This window comes from Gadus morhua, chromosome 2, assembly GCF_902167405.1.
Source record: "Gadus morhua chromosome 2, gadMor3.0, whole genome shotgun sequence".
In the NCBI taxonomy this organism is placed as follows: Eukaryota; Metazoa; Chordata; class Actinopteri; order Gadiformes; family Gadidae; genus Gadus; species Gadus morhua.
The window spans coordinates 8,682,909-8,709,788 of record NC_044049.1 but is presented as its reverse complement, the minus strand read 5'-3'; the positions used below and the strand labels follow the sequence as shown (position 1 = coordinate 8,709,788).

General features: G+C 44.4%; 2 protein-coding genes across 9 annotated transcripts; one reads left to right on the top strand and one right to left on the bottom strand.

Moving 5' to 3' along the window:
- Positions 1-24,415, top strand: mrtfbb (myocardin related transcription factor Bb). Of its 7 annotated transcripts, none has more exons than XM_030337777.1 (15): positions 1-238; positions 9,281-9,353; positions 13,755-13,820; positions 15,455-15,510; positions 15,602-15,677; positions 16,292-16,456; positions 17,590-17,792; positions 18,198-18,431; positions 19,499-19,779; positions 20,225-20,303; positions 20,398-21,246; positions 21,721-21,822; positions 22,060-22,161; positions 22,241-22,301; positions 22,660-24,415. In XM_030337777.1, the coding sequence occupies exons 2-15, from the start codon at positions 9,314-9,316 to the stop codon at positions 23,115-23,117; spliced, it is 2,772 nt and encodes a 923-aa protein (XP_030193637.1). In that variant the 5' UTR covers positions 1-238; positions 9,281-9,313; the 3' UTR covers positions 23,118-24,415. The 7 variants fall into 7 exon arrangements, with proteins under 7 accessions (XP_030193637.1, XP_030193630.1, XP_030193610.1 ...); XM_030337770.1 differs by having other exon boundaries at positions 9,281-9,368; XM_030337742.1 differs by lacking the exon at positions 1-238 and adding an exon at positions 10,066-10,192 and having other exon boundaries at positions 9,255-9,353.
- Positions 24,416-25,199: 784 nt separating this feature from the next.
- snrnp25 (small nuclear ribonucleoprotein 25) lies at positions 25,200-26,708 on the bottom strand. 2 transcript variants are annotated; one of them, XM_030337807.1, is made up of 6 exons: positions 26,635-26,708; positions 26,269-26,501; positions 26,101-26,191; positions 25,837-25,942; positions 25,656-25,730; positions 25,200-25,569 (listed from the first exon to the last, which is right to left on the bottom strand). In XM_030337807.1, the coding sequence occupies exons 2-6, from the start codon at positions 26,470-26,472 to the stop codon at positions 25,512-25,514; spliced, it is 534 nt and encodes a 177-aa protein (XP_030193667.1). In that variant the 5' UTR covers positions 26,473-26,501; positions 26,635-26,708; the 3' UTR covers positions 25,200-25,511. The 2 variants fall into 2 exon arrangements, with proteins under 2 accessions (XP_030193667.1, XP_030193660.1); XM_030337800.1 differs by having other exon boundaries at positions 26,269-26,702.
- Positions 26,709-26,880: the final 172 nt, after the last annotated feature.

Genomic DNA, 26,880 nt, shown 5'->3' with positions numbered 1-26,880 from the left:
TTTGAAAATCCTCAGAGTATGGGCAATTATACTAGCCAACGCATGAGATTTATGGCTGTGTTCCCGGCTTTTGTTTTCACAGCCAACTGTTCTGTCTGTCTGCTGTGAGGCCTGGAAACTTAAGTTACAACTGTTATGCTTACCTGTTAATCTCTGACTGATGCTATTCGTGTATTTTTTGTTTTGCCCCAGCGGGACGTGGTCAGACTGACTGAAGGAAAGAGAAGTTTGACAATCGGTAGGTCACATTTTCATCATCGTATAAAAGAACAAAAGAAAACATTTAAAGCAATTGCCTTGCTGGGATTATCTCGAAATTTCTATCCAACATATTCACGTTAAGGATGACCTTTAGCAAACATGCCAATTTGATTGATCTTGTAAAAGGAGTCATAGCTAGGGTTTGGAAGTGTGTTTAAGAGGGTTCTGGAGCTTTGAGTTAGTCAGTTACGGCAATATAAGATATCAATTAACTGTCTGATTCGTTGAGAAGATTTTCCTGCATCACAAGTGCCATAGTAAGACAGCCAGGAGGCAATCAGACAGACAAACAATCCTCAACTGCGAACAGTAGGCCCATCACAGGTAGAGAGGAGAACGGCAGTCTTTAGGGTACAAATTTCAACCAGAGAGAAGCACGATTTGAAGATCATCATTCTCCAGCCTATCATAAATAATAAGCAAACATTCCAGTAATGGCATACATAAATTATGTCCTTTTTGAAACCGTGAGTCAAGTTGCCTCAAATCCTCTGGAAAGCACAGACATTCTACGGGGTTTGAAGTTGAATAAAAGTTGACGATCTAGATTAGAAGGTAGTTTACAATTGTTTCCACGCCTAATATAAGTTATGTGTGTTGTTGAGCAGCAGAGAAGCTTCCTCTCATAGTGTCAAGTCAACCCCTCTTTCTCATGAATGAAGACCCTCAAACCGTGAGCTCTCTTCATCAAGTGTTACAGCTGGTCGTAAAACCAACCACATCTCTCCATCTGTAAAAGTCTGTTTTTATTGTGCTTTTGTACATCAATCGTCACCAAATAGCAGCGGACTAAAACTTGCACAATAAGGCCTGAACAATTCTGTGTTATTATGTGTTCATGTACCAGAGACTTGGAATACATCACCAAGCCTCAGCCCGCTCCAAGTCCATGCTTGTTTATTCACCTCCCTGCCACGCAATCCAATGGACCAGCTCCGTCAAAATGGTGGAGGGGGTTAGAATGCCACCATCCAGTGCATGTCATTCTTCTAATAACATGCCAGCCTCACCAACCACTGCCCACCACGGCTCGGTTTATAATCCCTTTAAGTGTATTTTAAGGAAATATCAACAGAGGAATAAGTTCACATATACATTGGGCACGTTAGAGTTTTCTATACTGAAGAGGAGGAAAAAGGTCTATCCCTTCGCGTCAGCGTGGCCACTTGCAAGGTGATTGGATTACGCTAAAGGCAACACAGCTCAGCGTTTCCCCCAAACCACTGCAGACGCGGCCCTGGAAGACGAGTGTATCCGATGTCACTGAAAAATGATGGGGTTTAATGTCCTTGCCATCGTTTTCTCTTTTTTTCCCCTTTTTTCTCTTCTGGAGCGGCTAAAATAATGACTGCGTGACAGGCCCTAAGACGTTTCATATCCTAGTGTCAAAAACGCATTTGGTCCATTTGATGTTGTATTAGCTTATAAAATAGCAGTCCATTTACCGTAACTAGGGTTTTTTTTCCATCGGATTCAGGAAGTAGGTAAAGTGGAGGAAAATGGATTAGAGGGTATTGAGGAGGGAACGGTCTTGCTGAATTCCCTCCTTGAACATGAAGCTGCAAACTCCTTTACTGACCCACTTTATTACTATTCTCCCGCTCAATTGCTTCTTATATTACACCCTGAAACATGCTACATTATCACATAACTGTCACTTAAAAGTTGCGAATTAGCCTCCATATCATATTAATAATATTTCACAAAAAAGAAGGGGACCATAAGTACTGCTGTACTGTCCCGTTCAAACTCATTTTCTTTCTCGCTTCGTGCGCAGCCTTTTTTTTTTTGTTCCTAATCCCTTCCTTCCTTCCTCCCTCCCTTTCCTTCCTTTCCTCCCTCCCTTCCTCCTTTTCAACACAGTTATCTCTACACCATAGAGTGCAGTCTCCTAACCCCTAACCCTGCTCCGCTCTGCTCCACTCCGGCAGCGGCAGCAGCAGCAGCCATCCTGAAAACACTCTCTCTCCCCCTCTCTGGCTCCCAAAGCTGCGTCGCAGCAGTGTGCCAATAGAGCAAACACAAGAGGTTATTTTGGGCTGTGGCCGCCCCCTCCTCCTCCTCCTGCTCTACAGCCCCCCTGCCGAGTGCAGCGCTGGCTGGGTCCGAACACAGAGAGAGAGAGAGAGGGGGAGGGGGGGAGGGGGGCTGGAGTTGTTACGTGTGAAGGTCTTAGTAATGGTCCCCATAGGGTTTATTAGACATAGGGGAAAGTCACGGTGGTTGCAATCAGGGCATTTCAGCGGGGAAGTGTGAGGCACTTTTTTTACATTCCCCGACTATAACTGCATCGCACTGTTTTCTTATGTGTTCCCGGTGGCGGTGACATGGATAACAACAGCTAAGGCATAGATTTATGCTCCTTCTCTGAGGGGGGGGGCTTAAATTGTTGACGTTTGAATTGTTGTGTTTTTCATTACCCAGTTCCTTTCGAACTGCCTTTTATATACTGCTGTGAGTTGGCCTGTTTGATGGCTGTCATTGCTATACAAAAAAAAATGTCACTATTAAAAGTGTTGGGATATCACTTCGACAAGGCTGCTCAAGCCATGGGTTGAATTTCAACAACTGACTCAAATACGATGAATCCCAAATGAAACAACATTAGAAGTGCATAGCGGCTTTCAATAGGGCATTTAGGGCTGAACAATAGGCTAACGTTGTCAAGTGCTACCAAACAGGGATTACATTATCATTTTTGGCAGCACATGTCAGTTGCAGTCCATTACACTGCAGTGTATGCTGGAATACAAGCCATATGAACGGCCAGACCGCTTTACAGTAAGCCAAGTAGACCAATTACAATCAAATGCATGTGTGCATCACATCTGTGGCCATCAGTCTGTTTACATGTTGGTTTACATTAGACGACATGTGTTTGTGCGCATGTGCGTGCATGCAAGCGTGTTTATGTGTGCGTGCGTGCGTTTTGCTAATAAGACAGGGCTGTTCTTAAGGCATTAGCCTTTGCAGGGTCCCCCTCCCATGGCAGCTGTGTGAAGCATAGCTTCAAAGAGCCCCTAGGCCAGCAGGGACTTCCAACTGGCTTTCCCACCATCTGCAGAGCCCTGCTTAGCTCAGATAGGCTTGGGAGGCCGCTGAATCAGGAACCAGGAGCACAGTCTTGAGGGTATGAGCAGCTCCCCTTTGCAAAAATTTGTAGCAGGCAATTTCAGTGCAAAACCACACGCAACCCTTTTCAGATTAAGCAGTAGGTATACATTGCATTTGTTTAAGGAGCCATGTTTGAAAGGGTTTATCAAGAACATTGTTTTGGCTGTGCGATTTCCGCATTATTAGCATTTTCTATAGGATGGCCTTGTCTCATCTCTTCAGAAACTTCTCGGTCAACTATTTTCTCTAATAAAATAAAAAAATATTAATAAATGTGTGAGTAGCAGAGCCTCACAAATATGATAAGTGACAGAGTGAAAGCAATCGGAATATAAATCGGCCTCTTATAAATATTTAAAACAAAGCCTCTGTTCTTTGTTAAAAGTACTTTTCGATTTTATGAGCATACCATTGTGGAACCCAATTGATTATGTACCAATTCTATGTTAAAACAATCCCCAAAAACTGCATGCCAGTGCAATTCCAAAAAGCATGTCATTCCATTGATGTATAACCTCCCAACCAATGTCCTTGAACCTCCTGCCTAATACTTGGGAAAAGCTGTACTTCTGTTTTGTATTTATAATAATTATTCATTGGGCTGTCATGATGTTCTCCAATGGCACGTCTTGCTTGGATACAGCAGCCAGTGGCTCGTCAGCCAAAATTCGTCAATCACTTTGACTGTCTTAACCGCCTTTAAGAATATACGCCATTGTTGTGGGTCGAGCGGCGTCCAATCCACACACATCCCAAATTCTGCAGCATGACGACTTCAACCACATTTGTGTGCCTTAGGCAGAATGGAAGATAAATCTGGGGGACTAAACCCCAATGGAAATGGGGAGAGGGTTTAGGGTCTTGGTTTAAAAAAAGACTAAAACACAAGTAAGCTTAGCGGAGCTGATCACGATTTAGGGATTCAGAATCGAATGGTCTTTTCTTTTCACTGGGCTAAATCTGGAGACGTTCATAGAGTCTGCAAGGAATCCAACTTTGCTGTTAAGATGTTGAGTTTGACCTTATACTTCCAGCCAAGGATACTTCACAAAAATGTGGGTAACTGTTTGTGCTTTTCTGTTCCATGCACGTGTTCGATGCAAAGCCCTTTCGGTATTCTGAAACATTCTCTAAAGGGCAAAATAAAAAACTTGTTGATTTTGGCTGCTGGGGAAAACTATCTGCAATAAAGAATCTGATTGGGTTGATGTGATTGCGGTCAAGCTCTCACTGTTTAACTTTTCGCCGAGTTGACACTGTGACTTTTCAGCGGTCATTTTCACTCTGTTCTCCTCCAACATAAACATTGAGTCTCAGACGTCTTTGAAGACAAACAACACAGGAAGCAAACCAGGAAGGAAAAGTATGATGTATTTTGTTTACAGCACATGCTGGCATATGATTTGGTGAGCCTCCCTGTCCCTCAGAGGGGGAAACGTATATATTGAGTTCATAGAATGAGCACTGTTTGTATTTCATAGATTTATATAAAGTTACACCAAAATTTGCAAATAGAGAATTACTGGCAAAGCCTGAACACCTATTGATTCTGTAAGGTTATTAGTAGGCTATTGACTCCATGCAATATCTATTTACCCTTCGAAAGATGCACACATTTTTTAATTTTATCTTATTGTGATTTACTTTTATGCAAAAGCATGCAATCGTTTCAAAAGGTAGGTCGAGACCTCCTTAATAAGTAAAACAATAGTCATGAGTAAACATGATTGAATTGCTATTTCAAACATTCTAAATATTTTCCTAACTTTTACATTAAACCTCTAAATAATGACTATCAAGCACACCTCAATGTAGGCGGCTTAAAAGTGACATAACAGCAAACTGAAAAGGGTCTTTGGAATTATACATGGAAAATAAATAAACCACAGGCTACAAGCATTACAGTTGGCTGACATTTATGGAGTCTGGTTACAAATATTCTGCTCTACATAACTGTATGGTGAATTCATTAAAAAAGAACCAACCGTTCTTTATGGTGAGTAATTGTTGTATATACTATTTAGAATATATTTATAGCAATATTTCCACTATGTTATTATCACGTTTGTTAGGGTATGGGTTTAGGTAGCACAAGATTTTGAACGTTTGTTACTGTACGACAACAAATATGTGCGCATTGCATTCGCACATATCATGGTGCTATCCATAGTGGCTGAGTGACTTCATAGTGAATCGCTTCCTATGTTAAGTCTCTGTCTTCTGTTCAGGCTGTGCAGCCATTACCGAAAACTATTCATTGCTTATCTATGTTGTACGCTCATACAATGTACTCCTTTCTAAGCCCGATCTGACTCTTCATGAAGATTCATAAAGAGATCTGGAATCAAACAGCATGGATGAGGTGCAACAACTGCGTTAAGCAGCTTGGCTTTCATAGAGAGGGTAGTTGGATGAGTGCAGGATGAGTAAGACGTCGTGGGTGAGGTTTTCTCAGAATCCATGAACCTACTAAGGGGGAATTCCGCCCTAATCTAATCCGCTATTAGTAGAAAGGTCTCTTTCCAACATATTAAGCGGAACTTGGAATCTTCACAAAGCCCTATTAATACCACCTCTTCTACTGCTTACTACCAGACAACTACAACATTCACATCTACTACCACTGCTACAACAGCAACTACTACTACTTTAACTTCTAGTTCTTTTCTCTACTACTGCTACAACTATAACCACTACTGCATCAAAAACAACTACTACAACCAATAGTAGTAATACTTCCACTACTTTTACGAACACCGCTACTATTACCCTTAATACTTTGACTACAACTACCTACCACTACTACTAGAACTAATACTAGCAAAACTTCTGCTACTTTCAGTGTGCAGGACTGGAGTGTTGAGCACCCACCCTTGTCACTGCCGTAAGCGCCTTAGCATGTTTTGGCCAGAGATTGCTATCAGGCGTCTGGTCTAAATGTCTCGCATGACTCATCATTTGCAGCCATTTTCTTATCACCTTCCGCGTATCACCAGTGGTTTTGCAATGAGCTAAGCCTCTCTTGAACTCTACACTCACACTCACTGACTTATCGTTTATCATATTATATAAAATGGTTGTTTATTTTACATATTAACATGTTTCGCTCTGTTTTGCACGATAATATTCATTATGTAATATTCAGTGATATATTCAGTGATATTGTATTCTCGTAACATACCGCAATATGAGGTTTGAACTGATCAAGCGTACGCTTGATCAATAATAACCATTGACCATTATTTACAATGGTATTGGTGAGGCTTCACATAGAAGGGGCCCCATCAGCCAAACATTAGACAGGATTTGGTTGGTTGTGAGGACCACCGCCTCAACTTGGGTTAAGGGCACCAACCCTCAAGCCAAGTTCATGTCCATCACCACTCTAACAGCGTAGGCATTAAAATAGGGAACCTAAACCGCACCCTTCTGAAGTGACCGAAAACAAAACATTTACCCTGCTGGTTTATACATGCAACATCTATTTCAGACCAAGGCCACTCTCACACTGGCAAAACAAACCCTGAGTTCCCAATTTGTTTGTGGAAAGAAGTGAGGAATGAGATGGGAATTATATAGCGCTGTGCCAGGACACATAACCAAAGTTTAAGTAGTTGCTTAAGTCATTAGTGAATTAGGAGGACGGGAAGGAGGGCTTTGTTTACCATCCCTTTGTGGACCATCGTAGTATTTTTTTGTAGTACCACTACCATGCACACAGTTACTTGGATGCATATCAGTGGAATAAAGGCATTCTGTTATCGTCGTTTATGGAACATTAAGGAAAACATCTCGCATCTCTATCTGATTTGGTTCTCACAAGGCAAGCCAGGATCTGCAGCACTTTCCCAGGCATGTCAGTCTCTGAGATGCAGTAATCCTGGACATGCAACTGACCAGGTCACTATCACACATCACACTGCCAAAGTATTCCGGAATCCCCTCTCAGGAGAGGAGCTTGATACAGTATGGATGTCGCTAGATTGCATTGATCAAACATGTGTCATTACATTTTCAACCCTCATGTTTGTTCTGACAATTTGGGAACTAAAACTAAAACCGATTTTGTTTGATTTAAATGTCGTGTGCCAGATGGCTGTACAGTATGGATTGAACATCTAAAGCATCTATATGGTGCCAGCATAGTCTAGTCAGTGGTAAAAATGTTTGGCTCCCTGCTGAATGGTCCTTGACACAAACTCTAGTGTGGAAAAACCTTGAGGAATGTTTAAACATGTTCATGCCCTACCTGCTCTTTCATCACGTGTATCTGAAATGCACTGTGTCCAAAAAGTGTCTGCTAAATTACTAAATATCAAAATATGCACATTCAGGCCTTGTGGCTGTCAATGGTTTCCAGTGATGTATGTCTGCATGACATTTCCCTAAAAACAAGCTGTGTGATGGTTATGTAATAAATCTAGATTTGCCATTTAAATATTTGTAGCAGTTGAATTTCTAGACGAAAGTCAAATCCATCATATCATATCATTCCACTCCTGCATTATTCCCAAAAGGAAACATGGGATTCAGTTTGCATTCTTGGAATAGGTGCCAGGATTAAGATATAACAAAAAAACACGTAAACTGCCAACTCCGAACTCAAGTGGTAGGTCATTCAAGAAGATCGCTCACCTGCCACAAACCTTCCCAAAGGTGACCAGTCAAGTGGAATAAGCTGCTTCTTGAATTATCAAAAAGAATGAAAAAAACATATAAATATTTCTTTAATTATGTCATGACAGTACTTGAAAGTATCATTCTGAAAAAGCTGTCAATTATGCGTTGTCTGCTGATAATGGATAACAAAGTATTCGGTTGGAGAAAAGCCCATTCCAAATACCAATGCGGACAGTTCTGTAAATTATTCAGTTTCAATACAAAAGCGCCTCTTCCTTATCCACACCAACAGTACAAATTACCTTTTATTAGGAGTCAAATAGTTTGGACACACATGAGACGCAGTCTTCTCCCTATTATATGTTATCTGTTAATATAATCTGCCTAATCTAACCTGCAATAAAACATTGTGTCTGTCTCTAAGAGCAGCCCGGCCTACCAAAAATGTGACTTGCATTTCAACCTTGCACCTTATCTATTCACAGCCTTTACAAAACAAACTATTTTTTGTAAAGTTTGTTTTGGGCATTGTTCTACAAAGCAGCCCAGTATGACACATATCCATATCACAGTCATTAGTGTCATTTCCGGTTACCTCATTTCCTGTAAGTGCTTTTCTATTGTCTGCTGAGCAAAGCGGTTTATACAAAGCTCTACATATGTTCCTACTCTGATCACTTTAGGCTGTTACGGGGATTATTAATAGCTTAATATACAGAAAGTAAAACCTGCACATAATTAAAGTTTATGAGTCCTATTATTAAGAGTTGGTTCCAATACTTTTATGTTTCTAAAGTAGGCTTTCATGTTCTGGTATCATACAGATATACGACTCAAAATTACAACCAGCCTGTTTTTCCTTTTACAACGTGTCAGTGTGACCTCCTCTTGATGAACAACAGCAAGCTAGAGGTTCTCGATGTACAAACATTTCCTCAGGTCATGTTGGTATTGTTTCTTGAAGAGCACCGGGACGAACCCCCGGCATGCTGAACTTGGGAGGGTTAACACTCGCCTCTGCGCTCCCTCCTCCTTGATGACTACAGGCTGGAGCCACAGCGGCTGTGTGCAGCGCGCACGTTTCCACCAGTCATACACACACACACAGAGCCGGAGAGAGATATAGAGACGGATTGGGAGAGAGAGAGAGAAAGGGGAGATAACTGCGTACAAACTTCTGTGACTCCTAACCGGGACCTTTTCCTGTTTCTTTTTTATCAGCGATACTTTGTTAAGTTTTCTTTTTCCTTTCTTACCGGCATCGCGTCGATCCATGGGACTGCAGGTCTGGCCGCCAAGCAAACCGCCACCGTCCTCCATGGCCTGCCTTGACGTGGAGACCCCCACCGTCTGCAGGGGTAAATACAAATCAGGTGCTCTGTCTCTGGCAGTCCCTCTTCCTCTGGCTCTCTCTCTGTCTCTGGCTGTCTCTTTGACTCTGGCTGTCTCTCTGACTCTCTGGCTCTCTGTCTCTTTCTCTCTGTCTCTGTCTCTTTCTCTCTGTCACTCTGTTTCTCTCTCTCTCTCTTTCTTTCTGTCTCTCTGTTTCTCTCTCTGTCTTTCTCTCTGTTTCTCTCTCTGTCTCTTTCTCTCTGTCTCTTTCTCTCTGTCTCTGTTTCTCTCTCTCTGTCTCTTTCTCTCTGTCACTCTGTTTCTCTCTCTCTGTCTCTTTCTTTCTGTCTCTCTGTTTCTCTCTCTGTCTTTCTCTCTGTTTCTCTCTCTGTTCTTTCTCTGTCTCTTTCTCTCTGTCTCTGTTTCTCTCTCTCTGTCTCTTTCTCTCTGTCTCTTTCTCTCTCTCTCTGTTTCTCTCTCTGTCTCTTTCTCTGTCTCTTTCTCTCTCTCTGTCTCTTTCTCTCTGTCTCTGTTTCTCTCTCTGTCTCTTTCTCTCTGTCTCTGTTTCTCTTTTTCTCTCTCTCTGTCTCTCTGTTTCTGTCTCTCCCTCTCTCCGTCTCTGTCCCTCAGTCTGTAAGTCTTTCCTCCTTGAACATAAGCGAACACCGCTCACTGTTTTTATGGAGTGATAAGTGCTAGTGTGCGAGTACAACAGATGGACATAAAAAACGTGTGTAGGAAGCTGATCCCGGCTACCCGAGGCAGGAGATGACATGGCAAAAGTTTTGCCTCATGGTGATCACAGCTATACAGCATCCTTTCCATGGCAGAGATGGAGTGGGTACTCTGAAGATGTTGAGGATGGGTGGGTGTGTGTGTGTGTGTGTGTGTGTGTATTTTGTTGTTGTTTTTGATGACGTATTGTAAATGGACCATGTTGAAATGCACAAACGATTTTTTATGGTTTGTTTGTTGCTATAAACCTGCACACTTTTTCATAACTTTTGTTTTTTATCTTGTATTGTGTCAAAGAGAGTTTTAACATAATTGTATATGTTTATATATAGCTATATATATATATATATATACACACACACACACACACACACACACACACACACACACACACACACACACACACACACACACACACACACACACACACACACACACACACACAGCGAGTAGGGTAAGAATTACATTCATTAAATACGATTTCTACTGTTTTGAAAGTTTGTTTGACAGTTACAAACTTTCCATTGAGGAAGCACTTACAGCCTGCATAGCATCTGCATTGAGCGTACTACATATATTACATTTAACAGGAGGCTCTCTTTGTCCCCAGTCTCCTTGCAGTTGGAGCTCCGTGCTTAACAAAATGTGCTTTTATATCTGTATTTATAAGTGCAGCCAACACAGCCCCCCATATCAGGCTCCACAACCACATATCTTTACTTTGTCTGGACTGTCTCTAAAACAAACAGAAGAACATTTCAATAGACGAGTGCGAGGGAACACGTCCGTCTGAATCCGAAAGCTAAAGAGCATGTAAATAAAAGGTCAGAGCTGCAGAGATAAGAGGCCTGGGAGCTGCTTGCTGAGCACATGGGCTAACAGATTAGAAATGAGAGGTAGAGAGGAGACACGATGGGTCCGTGGACCTCGCTGTGTTTCTAGTATCACTTGTTAATGCTCGTCAACCGAGCTTGAGACTGGGTGGCCTCCCTGGCCGCACCTTTTAGGTCAGGCAGGGTTCACCCTGAGCACACTACAGTATACGCACTACCCCTTTACACCTGAGTCACCCGGCGTCCATATTGGGGAAAACCTTCTAGAATCTTTCGTAACCACGACGACTCTATTCACGACGGGGTTCCATTTCCCCATCCGGGTAGCGTTGAGAATGCATTGCGATTGAGTCGTCATGGTCTCCCCAAAGATCCCAGACGTTTTTTTCCACACCGAGGAACTAATATGTCCGCCAGGTGAGGTGACTGGGGTCCGTAGACACCCAGTGGGCCCAGCGTGAGAAGCCCAGGGCCTCAGGAGTTAGGCGTACCCCCTCAGGCCATGACTCAGGGCCACTCATCGAGGGTCGGCTGTTGAACCCGATCGCTCTACAGTGATTGACTCCAGAGCGCGAGTCAGCAGGATGTGAATCCTGAGCGCTGAAACAATGATTATCCCCTTTGTTTTTCCTAGTCTGTCTTCTTGTGGCCCTCCATAACATGCTGCCGGTCTGGACACTTGTTTAATAGGAAACATGCTGGACTGGACCGGGGGGGGGGGCTGAGGTTCCCGCTGATGCATTATAGGGTTGTGGGAGCCCTGGTGACCTTCTTTCCTCTACAGACCCCCGATTAACCCCCCCCTCGCAACCCGCCCCTCCCTTCAGCTTCGTGGTCCTCCGGTCCACTGTTGCCCACCAGAGGAAGGCCAATGAGAGTGGTCCCCTACGCTGGAGATTGCGAGCCCCCCAGTGCCCTCCCCATCCTCCTTCCCCTCCCCTCCACCACCCCCACATTTCATGGTTCCCAGGCCTTGTTCTCACAGCTGCCCAGTTTATTTTAGCTGGAGTGAGTCACAGAGGCCTGTACAGACGCAGTCCCCCTCCCAGGGGACACTTGAGTGGGTGTGTGTGTGTGTGTGTTTGTGTTTGCGTGTGTGTGTGTGTGTGTGTGTGTGTGTGTGTGTGTGAGTAAGTGAACGGGCCGTGTGTGTTTGTCTACATTGTGTGTGTGTGTGTGTGTGTGTGTGTGTGTGTGAACGGGCCGTGTGTGTTTGTGTTTTGTGTACTGTGTGTGTGTGTGTGTGTGTGTGTGTGTGTGTGTGTGAACGGGCCGTGTGTGTTTGTCTACAGTGTGTGTGTGTGTGTGTGTGTGTGTGTGTGTGTGTGTGTGAGTAAGTGAACGGGCCGTGTGTGTTTGTCTACATTGTGTGTGTGTGTGTGTGTGTGTGTGAACGGGCCGTGTGTGTTTGTGTGTGTGTGCGTGTGTGTGTGTGTGTGTGTGTGTGTTTGTCTACAGTGTGTGTGTGTGTGTGTGTGTGTGAGTGAACGGGCCGTGTGTGTTTGTGTTTTGTGTACTGTGTGTGAGTGAACGGGCCATGTGTATGTGTGTGTGAGTGTGATTTTGTGTATGGGTGTGTATTTTTTTGTGTGTTTACGGTGTGTGTGTTTGTGTTTCAGTGCACATGGGTATGTGCATTGTTTCTGTTTGTGATGTTGCTCTTTAAGACATTTGAAGTCCACCTAAAGCAGGCATCAACTGCACTTCAGCACCATGTTGACTGTGTGTGTGTGTGTGTGTGTGTGTGTGTGTGTGTGTGTGTGTGTGTGTGTGTGTGTGTGTGTGTGTGTGTGTGTGTGTGTGTGTGTGTGTGTGTGTGTGTGTGTGTGTGTGTGTGTGTGTGTGCGTGCGCAAGGTATTCACACCCGCCTTGTTCATTTATTGGCATGAGCCGTCACTTCCTTCTTCAAACATTCCCGCTTTCTTTTTTATGTTTTCCTTCCTGCGTCGACCAGTGTTATCGTCTTGGAAAACATGGCCACACTCTGGTGTTTGTAAATGTTTAAATGGGGGGGGCGTTAAGACAATTTATAGCGAGTTCAGTCAACAACACCTTGGAAGTACATGTCGGTCTGCCGTCCCATGCTCTGACAGCGCCCACATCAAACCCTCAATCTTTCCACGCTCTTTATTAAGACACATCAATGATTGGTGAGACTATTCGATATAGTCTCGTATTAACAGAACACACAGGGCTCTCTGAGCTTTCTGTGGTTGGAACGATACACAGATTATAAAATGAAGTCATCTTTGCTCATGAATTTGTTTATTCTATAATTGTTCAGTATTATTATTATTTTGCATCATGCCATTAGCTGGCCAATGGGCACTGGCTCCATGCTGATAAAGTCTTGGAGAATGATGATCACACACATACTCATGATCTGTCTGTGTCTGTGTCTGTGTCTCTGTCTCTCTCACTCTCTGTGTGTGTTTCTTTCTCTTTGTGTCTCTCTCTGTGTGTGCCTCTCTCTGACTCTGTGTGTGTCTCTCTCTGACTCTCTTTGTGTGTCTCTCTGACTCTCTGTGTGTGTCTCTCTCTTTGTGGCTCTCTGTGTCTCTCTCTTTGTGTCTCTCTCTGACTCTGTGTGTGTCTCTCTCTCTGTGTCTCTCTCTTTGTCTCTATCTATGTGTCTCTCTCTTTGTGTCTCTCTCTCTGTGTCTCTCTCTTTGTGTCTCTCTCTCTGTGTCTCTATCTCTGTCTCTTTATCTCTTCCTCTCTCTCTGTCTCTGTGTCTCTCTCTTTGTGTCTCTCTCTTCCTCTCTCTGTGTCTCTCTCTTTGTGTCTCTATCTCTGTGTCTCTCTCTTTGTGTCTCTCTCTTCCTCTCTCTCCGTTTCTCTGTGTCTCTCTCCCACAGTCCTGCAGCTCTGCCTGCAGCAGAGACGTAGCCGGGAGCAGCTTGTGGAACAGGGCATCATGCCACGTGAGTATGTGGCACCTCGCTGGCCTCCATCATTGTCGTAAATATAACGCATCACCAAAACACAAAATAAAGCCATCATCATACACTTGTGTGTGTGCAAGTGTGTGTACATCATGGTCGTCGCACGCAGTACCTTTTTAATACATTATCCAATGTTAATCAGGAGTAGTATAACGCTGCCGAGGATAATGACAAGTCGCAGGCATAACCGGTAGTTACAGACACTGCACTGGCGTAATAACCAGAGGCCGAGCGGGAACATAAGTGGCGGTGGCGGTTAGGGTCCGCTGCCTCACAGCAGAGAACCGGTCCTGCCTGGCTTCTCAGACCCCTCTGGGGCCTTAGAGTGCAGAGCTACTTTCTGCCTCTTTCTGTCTGTCTGACTGACTGACTGACTGACTGACTCTCTCTCTGTCCCTCTCTCTGTCTGACTCTCTGTCTCTCTCTCTCTCTCTCCCCCCCTCCCTCCCTTCCATCCCCTCCCCGGGATCATGTGGGTTTCCTTTGGGTGCTCAGGTTTCCGAAGCGCCCCCACGGCGTCCCAGACCTCCACAGACATGCATGTTAGGCTAATCACCGGGAGAGCAGAGTGCTGCTACGAAAAGAGCCCTTCTACTTACAATCTCATGCTGTCAGGGACCGAGGGAGCGAACTCAGCTCAAAGACACTCTAGGTTAGCTTAGTACCACGGCGCTATAAGTGTATTAGTAGGATTCTCTGTTTTCAGTATCGGCTTGTTCTAAGCCTGGCAGAGGAAACTGAACAGTTTGTTTCGGCCGTGCTGGGGGGTGAGACTGTTGTTTGTTTGAGTCATGCTCCAGATGACGACATGAGTCATTCTCTCGGGTCAGTTAACCCCTCTCTGTGGCTTGGCTTTACCACTCGACCCTCCCAGGACAGCACACACACGCACAGGCACGCACGCATAGGCACGCACACACACAACCACTTACACACACACGCACAGGCACGCACGCATAGGCACGCACACACACAAGCACGTACACACACACCGGTTATGGTAGGTATTTAGCAGGGTTTTGGGTGATGAGCAAGAATGTTTTGCTTTGTTCCTCTGACATTCCATACTCCTCAATACTGACCAGCACCCCCCTCCCCCTCCCCCTCCCCCACCCCCAGCCCCCTCCAAGGAAATTAGTTCTAAAAGCTAATGGAGCGTATAATGGCCAATTTGGCTAGTCTGGGAACCCGGTCTAACAGTTTCACTCAAACTCAAGCATTTACACTGTAAACTAAAATGGACACTCGTAAATAAACTGTACAAACACAAATAACTAGATGGCTGTACACCTGTGCTGCAGTTTTACTTTACTGCTAACGGTCTACTTTAATGTTCATACGCACAACTGGCTTTTGAATAAACGGTTACGTTACTAAATCCTCATAATAATAAATGGCCACAATCCCAAAGCTGACCCCAAGGAAATGGCGGGGTGGCTGCTATTATTTCACAATAAACATTTGCAAGACGGGAAACGACCCAGGAAGTTCAAAACATCTAAATCATCGAATGCCATTAAAGTAACAACGGATGGTCTGGGCCAGTGTGAAAATATTACGACATAACTTATAGGGAACGGCGAACGTAACTTTTATGAACTTCTTCCCGGTAGCGCTGAAGATGCCTGCCGCCTTCCACGACCAGATCCGGCACCTGGAGAGAGCCAGGGTGAGAGGGGCAAACGTTGGACTGAATAAAGTACAGGCTGGCAGAACCACACGTTAACCCTTTACTCCTCGTACCTGCTTTAACTCCGCAGACAGGGAACTTCTTGAAGCACAAGATCTGCAACAGGCCGGAGCGATCGGAGCTCGTCCGCATGCACATCCTGCAAGGTAATCAGAGCGCACTTATTGCGACACACACTCATCGTCCCCGTCTGCGTTTTTTTTTTGTATTTGTATTTTCAGACAGATAAACACAAAGTTGATTTCCGATTGTCTGCACCTTGTGTGGTCGTACCGGACTTCGTGTGATTCATCAGAGCCACCTCAAGAGATTTTAGGAGGATCATGAGAAAAGCTGATTGCTCAGTGTGTGTGTGTGTGTGTGTGTGTGTGTGTGTGTGTGTGTGTGTGTGTGTGTGTGTGTGTGTGTGTGAGCGCATGTTTGTCTGTCTGTGTGTGTGTGTTTGGACGCCTGTACCTGTGTGTGTGTGCGCGTATGTGTGTCTGTCTGTGTGTGTTTGTGTGCGTGCGTGTGTGTGTGTGTGTGTGTGTGTGTGTGTGAGCGCATGTTTGTCTGTCTGTGTGTGTGTGTGTGTTTGGACGCCTGTACCTGTGTGTGCACGTATGTGTGTCTGTCTGTGTGTGTTTGTGCGTCTGTGTTTGTGTGCGTGCGTGTGTGTGTGTGTGTGTGTGTGTTTGTGCGTCTGTGTTTGTGTGCGTGCGTGTGTGTGTGTTTGTGCGTCTGTGTTTGTGTGTTTGTGCGTCTGTGTGTGTTTGCACAGAGACCCAGGCTGTGCCCTCCCTGCAGGCCACCCAGCTGAGACTGAAGCGGGCCAGGCTGGCCGACGACCTGAACGAGAAGCTGGCCCAGCGGCCCGGTCCCATGGAGCTGGTGGTGAAGAACATCCTGCCCGTCGTCGACGCCGTTGCTAAGGACGATCCCCCTGGTACAGAGACACTGCCATCACGCACCACTGTTATCACGCACCACTGTTATTCTAGAAATGTATGTCCCTATTATCCAAAGATGACGAGGCACTCTGATTACCCTTTCCACCAACATGGAGTGGGTGCCTTTCCTGGTTCGCAAACCTCCAATTTGTACCATTTGGAGCATTTCAAACAAAAATGATCTGGTTCGGAACCCAAAAGTTGGTTCCCGGGCTGGATCCCCCCCAAACTATTGCTTGACCTTACGTGCGAACCGTGATGACATCAGGTGGAGTGTTATGTTCTACAGGTGTATGTGTACACGTGTGCAAACACGCACACACCAGAGAGGAAGAAAAAAAAGAGCATGCTACTACTGTTTACTTCTTGTGTGCATAGTGCGGCGCCCTCCATTGACGACGCAGGATCCAAGAACCGCGAACGGAACCGGTTCAAGAACCAAAGCTCATTGGGTGGAATGGGGCTATAACAGTGCAGTATAAAAACAAGACTACCTCAGTTAAATAACCAAACACAAAATAAGCAGGACAATAAGGACACTCAGAGTTCCACAGCAAGAGAGGAAACGGGGGAACGAACGGGTCAGATGGGTTACAGACCGAGTCCCGTTGGTGGTGGATGAGTGGAGGGGAGAGAGCTCCTTGGGGGAGCAGAATAGCTGATCCCTTGGGAAGCACATTCATGTGGTTTCCCCCATCAAAAGATCGGATGGTAGGAGAGTTGGAGGCAAAGTGAGTCAACATATGACATCTGAACATATGAGGCCTACATCTAATTGGGCCTGAGAACGGTATAGAGCTCAATCAGGTCTATAAATTCATGCTACAGACTATGCTAATCTGGGTCTGGTCTGACAATAAAGTTCACTTTGACTTTGTCAAAAAAAAAAAAAAAAAGCACGTACAGTTTATACCTCTTTCTTCCGCAGCTCTTCGCTGCTACAACGAGTAAAACAAGAACTCATCGCCCTATTGTTACTGAAATTCTATAATAATGTCTTCCTGATGTTAAGAAATGACTAGTCATACACTAGATATCCAAAACAAACCGACAAAGGTACAGTCGTCACACACTGTTTTAAAAATGAATACTCTTTTTGTTTTCTGTGTTGTTGTGATTGTTCCCATAGCCGACCAGGGGAATGACCCTAAAATACAGGATGTGTACGAGTTTGACGAGAACAGTACTGACTCCCGACCGGCTGCAGTTTCCGCAGAGCAAACCCCTAAACAAACACCACAACAAGCCACAACAACCACGTCCGTCCCGCCGAGAGAAGCCGCAAGGACAGAGTCTAGTCCACCTCCTGCCTGCCAAAACCACACCCTGTCGGTAAGCCATCAACACCGGGGAAGAACAGAGGAAAGCCTTTGTTGTATACGCCATTATTGACTCCTGACTCGCACATTGACTAGCACATTGTGCTGTAGCACATATTTTATACATGCATCGTCCTTTTGTCTCAGGTACTACTAAGCTATGTTCAATCACTCATGGTATGCATAGCAGACCTGCCACACACACTCACACACACACACACACACACACACACACACACACACACACACACACACACACACACACACGCGTCACGCAGATTATTTCCTATTTCACAATTTATTCCTTTTAATTTAACAGGGAACAAAAGATCAGACAAACACAGCTGGTTGACTGAAGTGGTTTCACTAAATGTTTCCTTGTTCTTCCCTCGTTCCCCCCCCCCCCCGCCGGTTTGAGATGATAATGATTAACAAGCCAGCGTGCGTTTCCCCTCCCGCTGAATCCGTCATGTGTTCCGTCTCCGTGGTCTGTGGATCCTCTCAGACCGGCTCTCCGCTCACCCCGAAGCCCTCCCCGGAGTCACCCGGCCACGGGTGCACCACGTCGGAGCAGCAGCCCGGCAAGCATCTGGCTGTCCTGCCGCCCCTCACCCCCGCGGCCCCTCCTGTTCGAGGGCCCATCCTCGTCAAGGTGGACCTGGGATTCATTAATGTTATGGGGGGGGGGGGGGGGGGTAGGGTTGGATGGTTAGAAAGAGAACCTGGCCGGAGGTATTATTGCTGGATATGATTTGTATTATGTAAAATCCCGTCTCAGTTGCAATCGAAACAACGTCGGTTTCGTTTTGGTTCAAATCCCTCAAAAATCACTCATCACTCATTACTGTTCGCCTCCAGCTGATATTATAGTCCCCGTCTTGAGTGTTTGAATGTCTAAAAGAGGAGGACAGATGATCTGTGTTTTGTCAGACTGAAAACTCCATTAGTTCAAGAGTTTAAAATCAGCACTTAGCCAAAGTAGTGCAAAGAAAGGTAGCAGAAGGAGTTTAACTACTAAAACAGCTGCGCATATTCTTTTGAATGGGGGTCAAATAACGTACATCATAAGTGTGTGTGAAATATCCCGCTTAAAAAGCAAAAAGCGAGGAGTGAAAAAATTGTCACCCTCAGGGGCTTGAGGGGTCTTTTCACCACGGAATAGGATAGTGGAATGATTTTAGCTTGTTTGGCTTTAGCTATGGCCATGCATAACCCCATTTGAATGAACAAGGCATTTTCATGTGCCGGCTTAGATTCCAGGTTGTAAAACAATAAGGACCACATTACATCCACTTCCTACTCCACATTTCCACATCCTGACTTTCTCTCTTGGTGTTTTGGCAATGTCCCCCCTGTTTAGTTGAAACGGTAATACTGTGTTTACGGGACTCACAGCGAGTTGCCTCAGAAAACTGGCTAGAGATCACACAGAACCTTCCCTCATCCTCCAGTTGGTCCTTCACTTGTTACTATTACGCTGTTCAGCACGCACTTCAATCCAGGGCCACTTGCAGTGATTATGAGATGCATGGCATTAATGAAAAAGTAGACATGAGGTATCCTGCTCAGGAACGCTGCGCACGTAGCTACGCAAGTACACTGCAGACATCGGGGATTTGAACCCAGAACATTTTGGACCGGTGACTCCGACTTTTCCTGCCCGCTGTAACGGTTCGTCCGCCCCCCTCCGCATGTGTTCCCCCCCGGTGCTCCCCGCAGCAAAGCCAGCCCAGACCCAGCGCCGCCGAGAAGAACCGGGGCAAAAAGGGCAACAAAGACCCCAAGCCGCGAGTGAAGAAGCTCAAGTACCACCAGTACGTGCCCCCCGACCAGAAGCAGGACGCCGGCCACGAAACGCCCCTGGACTCGGCCTACGTGCGTCTCCTGCAGCAGCAGCAGCAGTTCCTGCAGCTCCAGATCCTGAACCAGCAGCAGCAGCAGCAGCAGCAGCAGCAGCGAAGCTACGTCTGCCAAGCAGGCCCGCAGCCTGCCACATTGAGGTACCTTCATCCCAACCTCCGAAAACTCTTTGCAAGGCCAAGGATTTAGCCTGGGCAGCCGCACAAGCGTATGATTATTATTATTATTATTATCATTACTATTATTATTGGAATTGGCTGATCAATTTGGGTCTCCAAAATTTCAGTTTCTCTAACGTGAACGGTACTTCCAACGGATTCCTTTCTCCAAACCCCGTTGAAAACGGGTTTTTTGGACTTGAACATAATCGTGTTGCGGATGTTTCCAACACAGCTGTGGCCTCTCTGTGATACACACAGCATATGTTTCCAGTCTGCCGTCATTGAGGGTTAAAAGACTGTACAAGACTGCCTTTGGTGTTTGTGTGTACTCCCACATGTTTTCCTGTTTATTTACATCAGAGTGGGGTCGTGAAGGCGAATGTCACTAACCTTTCAACTGCGCATGCTGCCTTTATCACTATAGCGATGGCTCGGCGCATTCCACCCGGACTCCGCCCCCTAGCATGTCAGATCACTTACCCTACAATGTGGATGAGATGAAGGTGACATTATGACCGGCCCTTTTTGATGGAACGATTCGCTAATTAAAGAAATAAACATCCATTAAGACATGGCTATCTTCTTTAAAACCAAAAGGTGGCCGAGCTGAAGGCGGAACTGAAGCTGAGGGGTCTCCTCGTCTCCGGCACCAAGAACGACCTCGTCGAGAGGCTCCGCATGCATCACGACAGGTCAAAGGGCAGCCCGTCGGTTGCCGTCGCCTTGGATAGGGTCTCACCTGGCGCCGCCACCACCGCCGCCGCCAATGCTAGGGTACCAAAGTGTGAAAACCCTCCCAGGTCCCCTCCCCCAGTGTCCCCGGTGGCCTTCAAGGTGTCCAGGATGGGCCTGGAGGAAAGCGGCGGAACGGACTCGGAGACCCGCCCGGCTCTTCCCGCCGGCTCCCCGGGGAAGGAGGCGGCGGGCCCCCTTGGGGGGTTGTGCCGGGGCCTGGAGAAGGACCAGCGGCTCCACGAGAAGGAGCGTCAGATCGAGGAGCTGATGAGGCAGCTAGAGCGGGAGCAGAAGCTGGTGGAGGAGCTGAAGCTGCAGCTGGAGGTGGAAAAGCGGGGGGGCCCCCAGGAGGAGAGCGCGGTGGCACCGAGGCAACGCCACAGCCCCTCGCGCCCCGTTCGGGTGAAACAGGAGTTCTGCGGTTCTCCGGACAGGAGCACTCCGGAGCGGAGCCCAGAGCAGAGTCCCCCAAGGCAGTTCTTCTTGGAACATCAACGGTTGCCTCCGACTCAAACCCTGCAGCCGGGGGGGACTCGACTGCAGCATCAGGCTGTATCCGCGGCAACGGTCAAGCTGCCGGACAACAGACAGCACACAGCTGTGACCGGTGGGGCCCCAGACAAAAGCCAGACTCAAGAACTGATGCCACAGAAACATGAAGCCTCTGGTTCCTTGCAACAGCAGTGTCACAGCCCCAGCCCGAGGACACAGGTGAGAAAGGACATCTTTGAGCTTTTGCATACCTGTTTTTCCAAAAAGTTTATGATTTGGATGAAGCTAAAATTAACTCTCGGAAGGGGGGTTCATCTTTTATGCTATGATTAAACAGCATGTATTGAAAGGGATATACTGGGCGAAATCGCTAAAGCAAATCACGGCACAGAGCCATTCTTACAGTGCATTTTTATTTTGCGACATATTTTGCCACAATAAGGTACAAAATACCCATGTGGCCTGATACTGTCTATATCCAACAGGGATATATTATATAGAGGGTTTGGAATGACAAAAGCCCAGTTTAGGCATGTACCCGGAGTAAAGACGGAAATTTGGGTGGGCCAATATGAACTGAAACATCCTCTTCTAGCACTTATCTTCACTAAATGCTTGCACACCTCTAAGAGGGTGTTTAATTGTGCCTGTTAGCACACTTTCACCTTACAGTTTTTGCTGATGTTTCCACAGCAGAGTCCACTGAGCACCTCCCCAGGCCTTGGCTCCCAGCCGAGGGCCACACAGAGCCAAGCCGCAGAAGACACAGCTCAACAATTACTCAACACTGCCCCTGTGAGTCGATGCTCTGCAAGTACTGTCAGCGTCCATCCCGACCAATGCATTCACATTTAGTAATGAAGCCGATTGTATGCTTTGGATGCAGACTTTCATAAAGTTTCTCTTGAGAAATGTATGTATGTCCACACATCGTACAATACATAATTTGACATAGATGTGGCCATGGAGTAGGTATCAAACGGGGGGGGTGTCAGACGTTAACCATCATCATTGAATGTTCAATGTTTTCAGAATCATCTACAGCCAACCATGGCCTTGATGTCCAAATTTAAAGACCCACCACGCTATGAGGACGCTGTCAAACAGACCCGCTGCAGGCAAACCGCTATGCAGGTAAAGCAAACGATATTTTTTTTTTTTCAATAATTTCTTTATCGTCATCGAACATTTACTCAAAATTGTTACATTGCAGGTCCCCACCACTCTCAGCCAACACATGGATGACCTGTTTGACGTCTTGATTGAAAGTGGAGGTAAAAAACGACAATATGTTTAGTCGATTCAAGGTGATATTATGCCACCAGGTGTGAGTGGGATTAGCCATTACAAGCCGTTTTGAAAATGTGCCTTTCTGACATCTAGTGTCCACCTAGATGTCTACTGGATAGGTCTACAAGCCTATTCAATGGACTGTAGCAAACGTTGCTCATCTATCCATCATACATCTAGATGGCCACGCCCACCTATGACATCAGAAGAGGCAGATTTTCAAAAACGGCTTGCAACGGCTAATCACACTCATGCCTGGTGGTATAATATCACCTTTAAATATGTTACCAGTCAATTTGACACTCACACATGTGTCACTCCTCTTTGTTCACCTATTTCTAGAAATCACCCCCTTCATCAGACACGATCCCTCGTGCCCGGACAAGCTCACCCCAGTGACGGCCAACGTCACCACCCTGCCCATCAACACGGTGTTGTCCCGCCCCCCGGCTCAGATCCAAGTGGCGCAGCCCCCGGACGCCGCCGCCCTCAACCCCTCGTCCAGCTTGATGGCCTTGGTAACCATGGAGACGATGATAGAAGGCACGCTGCACAAACAGCTGCTGGAACATCCGCTGGTCAGTAACATGGAGCTGGACTTCAGTGACGACAACAACACGCTCCCCTCGGCCGGCCAAATGCACAACGCCCATCTGGACACCATGGACTGGTTGGAACTCACCACCTTACCGACGCACGGCCACGAGGACGCAGGCACTCACCTGGGAATGTCCCCTGAATCAGGGGTCTTCTCCTCCGACTTCCTGGAATCCCCGGAATTTCAGTTGAACTGGGAATAAGGCCACTTTGTTGTTGTTCCTGGTCACGTCCTGGTTATTTATGAAAAAAGTTTGTACTTTTCCAGTGTGTAGCTTTGTTTTCCCGAGCATTCATGCTAACTCTAACTGGCTATTTGTTTCTAGCTTCAAGCTAGCTTTACCCAGGTTTGTCTTTAAGGTGTAGTAAGCAGTTGTATTATTCCATGGGATGGTAATACAATTGGGTGTTTGAACTTTGAACAATTATTTCAGAATTGTCAGCTGAAATGCTGGGTTTGAAATGACTAGTACTTACAAGTATTTTGACTTGTTCTCTTCTACATTTCAGAGCAAAGATTTTTCTTTTGCCTTTTGTATTATTGGGAGGCTTTTTTATACCTGCTCAACCATCAAATTTGTTATTGTTTTTCTGCTAAGAATAGCAGGAAACTATTAAGCCAACCTAAACTGGATAACTTCATATTCGGGTTGTGAATGTGACTTCACACTACGTGGAAAGATATACAGTATTTTTACTTTTTATAAATTTTTCATAACGACATACATGCATACTTACATTTCATATTGTAGAGCTTTTTTTTTTTGTAGAAAGTTCAGTGAAATACTTTTATGACTATTATGTACAAAATGTTTTTACATGCATTACATTTTTGACTTCTGCTCCAGTAGTTTTTCCACCACCTCTCAACTTTGACCTATACCACCTGGTATCCAACCATTGTCATCTTTATATTTTACTGTGTTTCCTCTAATGTCTAAATAATCCTTCCGGTATTGTAAAAAAAAAAAAAAAAATGGTACAAAATGGGGTTAATGCACTCTTCAGCGGATGTGTGCTGAAGTTTTGTTTTTGTCAAAATGCAGTCTGCACTAGCAGCACTACGGCTATCTGAATATACACGATACAGAAACTAATAAAGACAAAAAATGTTAATTTCCAAACATATGTAAACATGTCCCTCATATTTACTTGCATTTAAAAACTGCTTTTAAAATAAGCTGAAAATAAATAAAATTGAGATCTAAATAAGAATCCCTTATAAACACTTAACTAATTAATAATAATACATTTTACGTCTTTCAAGTCACCAAAGGTCCCCTAAGTGTTATTGGTATCATTAATTATTAATGTCCCATTGCCACTATCAAATTTAAATTGACACTCTAACATTAATATTTATTTAGATTAAGTTATTCAGAGAATAAAGGCATCACTCAATGGGAGCATAGTTATTAGTGACAATTTCTGAATGTTCTTTATTTTGCCGAATGGATTCTCTAGGTTCGATTTGATTAAATCAGCTTTTGATTTGTCTTAACTGAATAGTTGTGTTATAGAGACATCTACTGTCTCAAACTACAAACAGAATTTCACTAAATTAAATTACAAAAATAATTCCAACAAAATGGCAAGTGCAAATACAGAAATTTGGGTGGGCCAATTTGACCTGAAATATCCTCTTCTAGCATGTATCTGCACTAAATGCTTGCACACTTCTAAGCGGGTGTTTAATTGGGCCTGTTAGGCAAGGGAAGGCAAGGCAAATTTATTTATATAGCACTTTTCATACACAAGGCAGACTCAAAGTGCTTCACATATAGCACCTTTTACCTTACCTTTTTGCTGATGTGAATTAAATAAAACTAATTATTGTAATGCATCAGCCCCAATTATGAATGTTCAGCTCCCTAGTTATTGCCTCAAATCATGACTTCTAAATGTTCATGAAAGCCATTATATCATATGTTTGACTGGCCAATTCATACACTCTTTTGAAAAGGACTGTGTGCTGGAATCTTTAATTTGTTAATGGTATGTTTGCTTTACACTTTCTCTGCTGTAGATATGATTTTTTGGTAAATAGCAACAATATATGTGATCTTTATTAAATGTACATAACTAAAATGATCATGCAAAATCTGACTTAATTTGTCATCCTTATAATAATTGAGTAATGCTAATTCATGACTTATCACAGAAAGGCCACTGGCTGCCATATGATAAACTAACCAGCATTAAACCTTAAATCATTTTAGTCAAGTCAACTCAAATTTTTTGAAATACTAAAGGGGATCATTTTAAAGAATAATTGTACAAAAATGTATGTTTTTATAAAATGTATGGTTTATTCATATTCAAATACAAGTAATCAAGAAATCTAATATAAAAAATATATTGCATGAATATAGGCTCTCATAGAGATCAACAAATAGATGTACATTTGCTGTAAAAGTATTAACACTATGATGTTATTACATGTTAATGCCCCAAAAAAGGGACTGTTTAACATAAAGGTTTACCAAAAGTCAGTCAACATGTTTTCTCGTACAGCATTTGATTAAAGTCTGCAAGCTGTACTTGCTATTTACCACACCTTCCAATGTTAGGTCTCACCGGTGCAATTATTCAACAGGCTACTTTTTCTTGAGCTTCTTCATGAACGTTACTTCATCTCTGTTCCTGACTCCGTAGCTAAAGAAAGAAATGCAGACAAAAGACAATTATGATCATAGTCAAAAGTTTGACATTTGAGAGTATCAGATAACTTCTACACTTACTCTTTTAGTCTTGTGTTGTCATCTTCCATCTTTTCCCCTTGGAATACTAAAGCATAAGTCCTCCAGACATATCTCCTGTAAAATAAGATAAAAACAATGTCAGTCACTTCGGAATGGCAACATATCAATTAAAAAACACAATGACCCTTGTCGGCTATTTGTTATTGGATGGAGTGCATACCAGCTAACGTATTTCACCCCTCCCTCACGCTGCTGCTTGAGCTCCATGAACCTCTGGATGGCTTTCTTAAGATCCAGCACACTGGCATTCTGTACCACCACTATAGCTAATAGGAAGAAACGTATTTTTTTAAACAAAGCAAGTAGCTGTTGAGCTCTACAGATGATGAATATGCAAGATTGATGTGCTACGCTGTCTGTAGGGCAATATGATGTCTAAAGTCATGACAGGATACAACATAAGTTGTTTTGTATTGAAACTTACGCATGGTCTCTCCATCTGCTTTTAAAACCTTGACAGTCATCGCCTGGCCATATTCCAAAGCGATTTGCGAATTAATCTCCTCCAATGTCACCTTACAATGGAGATAACATATTTGTTAACAAACCTAAGAAAACGAATGCAATGTTATCTGTCATGTTTGTAGCTTACCTGTATTGGAAGATCACAAAGTAGAGGATCCTGCACAAGAAGAGCAAGACCCTCTTCGAAAATATCCAAGATCTCTGAGTGGGGGAGTGCTTCCTCGTCTTCCTCTTCATCATCTATTAATTCCGTCGTCTCCACCTCTTCTTCTATCTCTTCATCTTTTACAGAAGGTATAACATCTCCAGGGGTTTCATCCTGCTCCATCATCGTCTTGCATTAGACTTTCACCACAGGTCCTATTGTGAACGGTTGAGATTTCATTCACTAGAACAAAATAAAAACTGTTTAGGCTACAAATTGTAATGTGTGTTATGTTTGTTCAGCTCTACGACCAAAACAAAAAAGTGTTTAACAGAAATAAAGCCATACTACATAAATCTATGCATTGAATCAGATTCAGGAATACAACAACCAGTCCACGGTAGAGGAGTGTCCTTTAAAAATATCATTCCGGAGGGAAACAAACTATAGCTCATGGGGACACGACATTTTTACTTGTATCCCACGTTGTTGTTCGCTGTAAAGTTAAACAATATTCTAAGTATATCACGTCCAATAAATATATACATATATGTATGCATTTATATTTATGTACTTTATTGTTTTACTACGTTA

What these genes read in the sequence shown, in the direction of transcription:
- snrnp25 (XM_030337807.1), bottom strand. Translation starts at nt 26,472, where the DNA reads ATGATGGAGCAGGATGAAACCCCTGGAGATGTTATACCTTCTGTAAAA. An exon ending in TTTGTGATCTTCCAATACAG is followed by an intron (nt 26,192 to 26,268) that starts GTAAGCTACAAA and finishes CTCCATTGTAAG; the next exon opens with GTGACATTGGAGGAGATTAA. An exon ending in AGCAGATGGAGAGACCATGC is followed by an intron (nt 25,943 to 26,100) that starts GTAAGTTTCAAT and finishes TCTTCCTATTAG; the next exon opens with CTATAGTGGTGGTACAGAAT.
- mrtfbb (XM_030337740.1), top strand. Translation starts at nt 9,269, where the DNA reads ATGGGACTGCAGGTCTGGCCGCCAAGCAAACCGCCACCGTCCTCCATG. An exon ending in CAGGGGTAAATACAAATCAG is followed by an intron (nt 9,369 to 13,754) that starts GTGCTCTGTCTC and finishes TCTCTCCCACAG; the next exon opens with TCCTGCAGCTCTGCCTGCAG. An exon ending in ACAATGTGGATGAGATGAAG is followed by an intron (nt 20,304 to 20,397) that starts GTGACATTATGA and finishes TAAAACCAAAAG; the next exon opens with GTGGCCGAGCTGAAGGCGGA.